Source organism: Saimiri boliviensis, chromosome 12 (assembly GCF_048565385.1).
Source record: "Saimiri boliviensis isolate mSaiBol1 chromosome 12, mSaiBol1.pri, whole genome shotgun sequence".
NCBI classification, from domain to species: domain Eukaryota; kingdom Metazoa; phylum Chordata; class Mammalia; order Primates; family Cebidae; genus Saimiri; species Saimiri boliviensis.
In genome coordinates this window covers 21,044,778-21,053,336 of record NC_133460.1, presented here as the reverse complement: position 1 = coordinate 21,053,336, position 8,559 = coordinate 21,044,778, and the positions used below count along the sequence as shown (strand labels likewise).

Sequence of the window (8,559 nt, the reverse complement as noted above, 5' to 3'; positions counted from 1 at the left end):
GCCTGTCTCTTGCCTTGTTATTTGATGGGGGGATGGGGGATGGGGGAAGGACAAGGGAGGGAGGGACAGAGCCAGGACCTGGGTCTCTGTTGAAGCAGTCTGCTATCTTGGCAAGTAGGTACCTCTTGGCTTTGGGTTCAATCTCTCAGTCACTCATCAAACAGTGGTTGAGCTTCTGCTGCACTTTGCCTGGGATTTGCTGTCTCCATTGTCACTGACTGCCTGGAGCCCTCTATGTACCACCTACAGCACCCGGATCTCCTTCCCAAAATGCTCATGCAACTCCTGGAAGCTGAAGGGGGTACTCACAGTGGCTAGAGGGCCACGGTCCTCTGGGGGTGCGCCAGCTGTCTGACACAGCTCCGGGTATTGGGCCTTGAGGGGCGGCAGCAGTCCAGCTAGCCGCCTCCAGCTCACGCTGGCCAGTGCCTACAGCCAAGTCTCCAGCTCCTCCTGGGTTTCTGCACCAGCTTGTAGGCCCGCCCACCTGTGCCCTTGACCTCAGGGGTCAGGATGGTAAAGGCATAGGGTTCTGTGGCCTGAAGGTGTGGCTCCACCTGGCAGTTCTCCAACAGGATGAGGCCCAGGGGTGTGTGGTCGGTGTGACGTTCTAGGTAGAAGAGGAGGTTTCCCCGGAAGACGAACCATTGGCGCTGGTAGCTAGGGTTTCAGGTCCCCTTTAACAAGATACCTTCCTGGTCTGGGGCCTGTGTTCTGTAACCGTGAAAGAAACTGAGCATGGACTTTCTGTGCAGTTTCATCGTCATCCAATATGGGAGGAAACACCTAGGGAGAGAGAAGTGGTCCATCTAGTTGTCTTGGGGAATAGTAGGGGGGACTCCCATGCTGTTCTCATCTGGCTCCAGCAGGTGCTGCCTGGGCGCAGTCTTGGCTTAGGGCAGGCGGCCCCCCACCGCACTTCAGGAAGGGGCACCCCTTTCACTGGTGGTCAGTGAGAGGAGCACAGTATGTGGCGGCCCTCCCAACGGTCTGAGGGACAGTGAACTGGCCCCCTGTGTAAAAGGTTTGAGGACGCCTGGCTTAGGGGGATGCAGGCTCCGAGTGTCATCAAGAGCTAAAGGTCCCAGCACAGGGGCTGACTCCCCCACTTCCCCTAGTCCCACCTCTGCTTGGGCCACATTCTGTTACCTGGGCAGCAGTTGCTAGGCCCTTTTGCTCAGGGGGGCTTCATGCTACAGAGTGGCACTGTTGCCGTTTTCCAGGCCTACCTGAGAGCTGGGCAAAAGGGGCTTCTGACCTGGGTACTGGTGCCAATGCCACCTCTCGTGATGGCTCTCCTACCTCAAACCAGGAACTCGCCCAGGGAATGGACGTGGGACACATGACTTCCCCTGTGTCCTAAAGAGTGCTGTGTTCAGAAAGTGCCCCGAGAGCCATCCAAGGGCCCCAGGTTGGCCATCTGGCCATCAGGAGAGCCAGGCTTCCCCTTGGGGAGGGCAAGGCTGCACTTCTCTGGCTAGGACTGCTGACCGCTGGACCATAGGAGTGCGAAGGCATGATTTCTTTTTTCTTTTTTGAGACGAGTCTCACTCTGTGGCCCAGGCAGGAGTGCAATGACGCCATCTCAGCTCACTGCAACCTCTGCCTTCCGGGTTCAAGCGATTCTCCTGTCTTAGCCTCCTGAGTAGCTAGCTGGGACTACAGGCGCACGCCGCCATGTCCGGCTAATTTTTTGTATTTTTAGTAGAGACGGGGTTTCACCGTGTTCCCCAGGCTGGTCTCGAACTCCTGAGCTCAGGCAATCCACCCGCCTCGGCCTCTCAAAGTGCTAGGATTACAGGCGTGAGCCACCGTGCCCGGCCCGAAGTCCGGATTTCTTTCTTTCTTTTTTTTTTGAGACCGAGTCTCGCTCCGTTGCCCAGGCTGGAGTGCAGTGGTGCAGTCTCGGCTCCCTGCAACCTCCGCCTCTCGGGTTCTTGTAATTCTCCTGCCTCAGCCTCCCGAGTAGCTGGGACTAGAGGCGTATGCCGGCTCATTTTTTTTGTAGTTTAGGAGAGGCAGGGTTTCACCGTGTTGCCCAGGCTGGTCTTGAACTCCTGAGCTCAGGCAATCCGCCCGCCTTGGCCTTCCAAAGTGCTGCGATTACAGGCGTGAGCTACTGCGCCTGGCCGGAGGCAGGATTTCTAACGAGACCGTAGGGGCACAGAGCCCTTAGCTCTGGGGGAAGGGTGATTCGAACCCAGGACGGGAAGACAGGGAAGCAAACCAGTGGCCCTGCTTAGGCTTTGCTCCTCCATCCTGACCCTGGGCGACACTTTAAGTGGATGCGCTGCACGTTTTTTCCAGAGCCTCTACTGCTCAATGAGGGAATCCAAGCTACTTCCGGCCATTTCTCACGCCGGGTCAGAGTCTAGGAATTCTGAAGTCTCCTCTTTTCGCCACTCTCCTCCCACGCGACTGACGTCACTTCTGGCGTAAGAAAGGGTGGAGGTGTCTTCCCTCGCTCACCGCGTACTTCCGCCCGCTCTTCCAGTTGGTCTTCTAACTGGAGCGAAGCCACTTCCGGCCTTCAGGGCGCCTTCCGCAGTCCTCTTCCGGGTTATGGTGTCCGGGTGCCCCGGATGTAGCCCTGGCGCAAGCATCTCTTCTTTTCCACCAACCTCCCGCGGATCCCCAGGTAAGCGCGCGGGAGTGGGACGGTCTGAATCCCCGTGGCCCTCTAATTTGTACACAACCCGGGACAGTTGGAGCTCACCACACGGAATTGGGAGTTTGGAGCAGGGAGGAGCGGGGCGGCGAGGGCGCCAGGTCCTGGGTCCGCCCGGGCCCCGCGAGCTCCGAGAGAGCCTGGGTGGGAGGCGGGGGTCAGCCAGTCGAGCCCGGTGATACCGAGACTGCGGGGGCTGGGCTTGGGGGTGGTCACGTGGTGGAGCCTGTCTCCTTTTGGCCGGGGTCTGGGAATCCAGAGGGATCGCCCCTCCGTCCCCACCTCATTTAATTCGAGGATGCCAGACCAAGTACCAGGGGCCTTCTGTCTTCCTGCTCCCTTTCCGCCCCTGCTTTCCTGCTCCCTTCCCACTCAAACTGTACTTGTCACCAAGAAAAATGTTTGCTGTGCCGGGAATCCTCTGGCGGCGAGTCCCCTCCTCACCCCGTTCTCTTCCTCTGCATCCTTTCCTCAGCTTGAGGAACGCCTCTTCTGCTCTGTCATGCCAAAGAGGAAAGTGACCTTCCAAGGCGTGGGAGATGAAGAGGAAGAGGATGATATCAGTGTCTCCAAGAAGAAGGTGAGGGGACTAAACTTCTTTGTGTGGGGGAAAGAGAGGAGCTAGAAGCCTGAGGAGGAAGAAAGCTGGGCAGGGCAGGGCGGGCTGGCAGAGAAAAGCCTAGTTTTTCCAGGTTCTCTGAGGAGTGGATTGGGAGCATCTTCAATGTGGATCCTGAAATACTTGGAGAAGTAGGGCTGGGCGTGGTGGCCCACGCTTGTAATCCCAGCACTTTGGAAAGCCGAGGCAGGCGGATCACCTAAGGTCAGGAGTTGAACACAAGCCTAGCTAACATGGTGAAACCCCGTTTCTACTAAAAATACAAAAAATTAGCCGGGTGGTGGCAGGCACCAGTCCCAGTTACTCGGGAGGCTGATGTGGGAGAATCACTTGAACACAGGAGGTGGAGGTTGCAGTGAGCTGAGATCAGCCATTGGACTCCAGCTCGGCCAACAAGAGTGAACTCTGTCTCAAAGAAAAAAAAAAAAAAAGAAATATCTGGGGAAGCAGTCGAGATCCTGAAATATTTGGGGAGTGTTTGGGTCCAGATCCGAACCCAAATATTTGGGGAGGTAGCCAGTAACCTGCATTTCTTGACTTCCTGGCTCCTCCTCACAGCTGGTGGACCCTGTGGCTGGGTCAGGGGGTCCTGGGAGCCGCTTCAAAGGCAAACACTCTTTGGACAGCGATGAGGAGGATGATGATGATGGGGGGTCCAGCAAATATGACATCTTGGCCTCAGAGGATGTAGAAGGTGAGCTGTACCCAAGAATACACTCTACTGGAGGAACAAGTAGAGGCCTCTGGTGGTGTGAAGTGAGGGAGGCCCCGTTCTCCTTTTTTTTAATCCCTAGCAAAGGACACCCCTGTCTTTGGTGCAGGTCAGGAGGCAGCCACACTCCCCAGCGAGGGGGGTGTGCGGATCACACCCTTTAACCTGCAGGAGGAGATGGAGGAAGGCCACTTCGATGCTGATGGCAACTACTTCCTGAACCGGGATGCTCAGATCCGAGACAGCTGGCTGGACAACATTGACTGGGTGTGGCCCAGGGGCTGGCATGGCTGGGACCAGGGAGTGGCAGAGCTGCTGGTCCTGCTTCCGTGGCAGTTTGTGGGAAATCACTCCTCCTCTTCCCATTACAGGTGAAGATCCGGGAGCGGCCACCTGGCCAGCGCCAGACCTCAGACTCAGAGGAGGAGGATGGCTTGGGCCAGACCCCAATGAGTGCCCAGGCTCTTTTGGAGGGACTTTTGGAGCTCCTATTGCCCAGAGAAACAGTAGCTGGGGCACTGAGGCGTCTGGGGGCCCGAGGAGGAGGCAAAGGGAGCAGCAAGGGGCCCGGACGACCCAATTCCCCACAGCGCCTGGACCGGCTCTCTGGGTTGGCCGACCAGATGGTGGCCCGGGGCAACCTTGGTGTGTACCAGGAAACGAGGGAACGGTTGGCCATGCGGCTGAAGGGTTTGGGGTGCCAGACCCTGGGAGCCCACAATCCCACACCCCCGCCCTCCCTGGACATGTTCGCTGAGGAAGTGGCGGAGGGGGAACTGGAGACCCCAACCCCTACCCAGAAAGGAGGTGAGCTTGGGAGGACACAGGAGGGGGCACTGGGAAGGAAGCAGAGACACTGGAGGCCAAATGGCTTTGCCTGTTATTTTAGAAGCAGAGTCGCCGGGAGATGGTCTGGTGGATGTGATGTGGGAATATAAGTGGGAGAACACAGGGGATGCCGAGCTGTATGGGCCCTTCACCAGCGCCCAGATGCAGGTGAGCCGTTTTCTTCCTCCTCCTGCCTTGTCCCTGCTGCCCCAACTCCTGTCAGTCCTTCCCCAGCTCTGCCCTCTCCTTGCAGACCTGGGTGAGCGAAGGCTACTTCCCGGACGGTGTTTATTGCCGGAAGTTGGACCCCCCTGGTGGTCAGTTCTACAACTCCAAACGCATTGACTTTGACCTCTACACCTGAGCCTACTGGGGGCCCAGTTTGGTGGGCCCTTCTTTCCTGGACTTTGTGGAGGAGACCCCCAAGTGTCTCAGGCAGTGAGGAAATTGGAGGCCATTTTTCAATTTCCCTTTTCCAATAAAAGCCTTTAGTTGTGTATTAGGGCCTTGGCTGTGCTGACGGCCGGAAGACAGGGGTCTTCTCCACAGCCCCTTTGGACTCACCTTTGGTCCCTGAGTATTTGCTCCCATGAAGATCCTCCTTGGAGGGGCCTGTCAGGCGTCCCGTGGCCTCCATGCCTGGACTCTGCTTGCTATGTAAACACCCCCAACTGTGTCATTCTCTGGTTCTCTCTGAGGTTTCTTGTTTGATTCTCCTTAGGTCTGTGGCTTTCAGAATTTCAGATCCTTTGTCCTTGCAGCCACCAGGGAATAGAGCCCCAGAAGGGGAGCTTTTAGGATCAGAAGGACCTGGGCATCCAGAAGACATTGGGACCCTGTTAGGGGAGAGCAGGAATCCTCTTACTCTCGCTCCGCCCTCTCAAGCTCCTTAGACATTGGGCAGAAGTGAGATGAGTCCCCAAGACCAAGGCCCATCCCTGAGGTTCTGAGAGCCAGTATCTTCTCTAACCTGGCTTTCCTCTGTCCTTGCAGTTGTTCCCACAGCCCTTCAGGCAAGTGCAAACTCAGTGGCCAAGCATGGGCCAAGCTTGCATTGTACGGGCACAGAGGGGCAGTGACTCACTGGAAGTCAAAGGAATCGAAGGGCTGGCCCAGACCCAGTGAACCCTTTCCCAGACCTTTCTTGGCACACAGCCTTTGCTGTCTAGCCTTTGTGGCCCTGCGGCCTACATTCTCTGGGCCCCACTATGTGCCTGGCAGAGGGCTAGTGCCTTGAGGAAACTGAGGTAGCTGGGCTGGTCCCTGTCTAGGAATTCAGGAGTCTGGTGGTGGGGGAATGGAAGACAGACAGGTATAATTCTTAAAATTTTTTTTTATTTCTAAGATGGGGTCTTACCACGTTGGTCAGGCTGGTCTTGAACTCCCGACTTCAGGTGATCCACCTGCCTTGGCCTCCAAAGTGCTTGGATTACAGGTGTGGGCCACTGTGCCCGGGTTTTTTTTTTTTTTTTTTTTTTTTTTTTTTTTTAAGGCAGGGTTTCACCATGTTGGTCAGGCTGGTCTTGACTCCCGACCTCAGGTGATCCGCCCACCTTGGCCTCCAAAGTGCTTGGGTTACAGGCGTGAGCCACTACACCTGGCCCAGACAAGTGTAATTCTATAGCCTGGGCCTGGCACCCCCACCCCCCACCAGCACTGCCTTACACCTCCCTGCACCATGCTAGATGGTTTCTTCCACTTTTCCACTCTGGCTGCCCCTTGGAGTCTCCCGGGGAGCTGTAATGTCTCCGTGGAGATTCAGATTGAGTGGGTCTAGGTTGTGGCCCAGGCATTTCATTTTTCAGAAGCCCCCAGGTGTTTCCAGTGCACAGCCAGGCCAAGAGCCCCTGGGCTTAACCCCCATGGTTGAGGCAAACCTAGGGGAAGGGGTGGCTCCTGGACCCCACCATGGTTGTAGAGCTGAGTGTGTGTGACTCTGATGAGGTTCATGGTTACGGAGGTCTAGGCACCAGAGCTGTAGGATGCACGGGAGCCCAGGGCAGAAGGGGCCAGATGAGCAACTAGCAAAGACCTGGGGCCAGGGTGGAGTGGGAGTACCTGACACTCTTGTGAGGCCCCCTCTAGTGCTTGACCACACTGGAATTTCATTGACTCCAAGAAGCCATCAGAGGTGAGATACCTTTCTTTAACCATCACTAAGAAAGAAGAGACCTGTCAGTGACACAGTAAGATGCCATTGATGTAAAGACGTGTTGATTTCAGAGAGGTCCGGAAGTAGCAAGCAGGTATCAGGGCTGCTGAGTACAGGGTTTGCCTGTAGGCCCCAGGGATGGTCTCTTGGGGGTGCTGGGTGAGTGCGTGGTAAATGGATGGAGCCCAAGGGGGCCTCCTGTGGGTGTCTTCCAAGCACTCAAATCCAGCCCTTCCACAGCTGACCTCACAGTCCCTCTGAGGCGGCCTCACTGATGATGGTGGTGGGCTGAATAACAGCCTCCAAGGATGTCTAGGTTCTGAACCCCAGAACCTGAGAATGTTCCCTTGCATAGTAGCAAAAGGGACCCAGCGCCCAGTGCTTCAGTTCGGAATTTGTTTTTTTTTGAGACGGAGTCTTGCTGCGTTGTCCAGGCTGGAGTGCAGTGGCATAATCACTACAACCACTGCCTCCTGGGTTCAAGCAATTCTCCTGCCTCAGTCTCTCGAGTAGCTGGGATTACAGGCACGCACCACCACACCCAGCTTGCTCATTTTTTGTATTTTTAGTAGAGATGGGCTTTCACCATGTTGGCCAAGGTGATGTCAAATTTTTTTTTTTTCTTTTTTTTGAGATGGGAGTCTTGCTCTGTTGCCCAGGCTGGAGTGCAGTGGCGAAATTTCAGCTCACTGCAACCTCTACCTCCTGGGTCCAACCTATTATCCTGCCTCAGCCTCCCAAGTAGCTGGGATTACAGGCACGCCCACCTAATTTTTTTTTTTGTAGAGATGGAGTTTCACCATGTTGGTCAGGCTGGTCTCGATCTCCCGACCTTGTGCCACACGCCTCAGTGTCCCAAAGTGCTGGGATTACAGGCATGAGACACCACGCCCAGCCTTTTTTTTTTTTTGAATGAATGAGAGGTTCTTATGTTGCCCAAGCTGGCCTTGGACACATACCCTCGCCTCCTCAAGCGCCAGGACAACTGGCCTGAGCCACCATGGCTCCCCAGGATTTCACGGTAGGGAGATGACCCTGGGCGGTTGAGGTGGACCCTGAGTAATCATGGGGGCCTTTATAAGGGAAAGGGAGTCTGGAGGGTCTGCAACTGAGGCAAGGAAGCTGCTGGCTCTGAAGATGGCAGGGAGGCCCTGGGCCAGGGGATGAGGTGGCCCCTGGAGGAGCTGGAAGAGGCATCGGATTCTGCCCCAAAGCCTCGGTGGCGAAACGCAGCCACACTCACATGACTTCAGCCCAGTGAAAACCATTTTGGACTCCTGACCTCTAGAACTGTAAGATAATAAATTGGTGTGGTTTTCAGCCTTTAAGTTTGTGGTAATTTGTTAGCCCCAATAGGAAATAACTACTCATCCATCCCAAGGACACCTCATGAACCACCCAGTCACCACCAAATTCTCCCTTCCTGTGACCACATTGCTATTTCAGGTCTCTGCACTTAACAAATATGGCTGCCTCTTGTCAGGGTGGCTTTTATAGCACATCTGAAACCGCACACCTTGGCTTTTTGTTTTGTTGTTAGGGACAGGGCCTCACTGTCACGCAGGCCGGAGTACGGTGGT

At 55.7% G+C, this 8,559-nt stretch overlaps 1 protein-coding gene across 1 annotated transcript; it reads left to right on the top strand.

Moving 5' to 3' along the window:
* The first annotated feature begins 2,536 nt into the window (after positions 1–2,536).
* CD2BP2 (CD2 cytoplasmic tail binding protein 2) lies at positions 2,537–8,307 on the top strand. The gene is made up of 7 exons (XM_010340687.3): positions 2,537–2,638; positions 3,144–3,248; positions 3,846–3,981; positions 4,109–4,266; positions 4,371–4,806; positions 4,889–4,995; positions 5,081–8,307. Exons 2-7 carry the CDS (start codon positions 3,171–3,173, stop codon positions 5,189–5,191), a joined length of 1,026 nt encoding a protein of 341 aa, XP_010338989.3. The 5' UTR covers positions 2,537–2,638; positions 3,144–3,170; the 3' UTR covers positions 5,192–8,307.
* The last annotated feature ends 252 nt before the right edge of the window (positions 8,308–8,559 follow it).

Coding starts and splice junctions, on each gene's coding strand:
- CD2BP2 (XM_010340687.3), top strand. CDS start 3,171: ATGCCAAAGAGGAAAGTGACCTTCCAAGGCGTGGGAGATGAAGAGGAA. Junction 4,807..4,888: donor AACCCCTACCCAGAAAGGAG/GTGAGCTTGGGA, acceptor CTGTTATTTTAG/AAGCAGAGTCGCCGGGAGAT. Junction 4,996..5,080: donor TCACCAGCGCCCAGATGCAG/GTGAGCCGTTTT, acceptor CTCTCCTTGCAG/ACCTGGGTGAGCGAAGGCTA.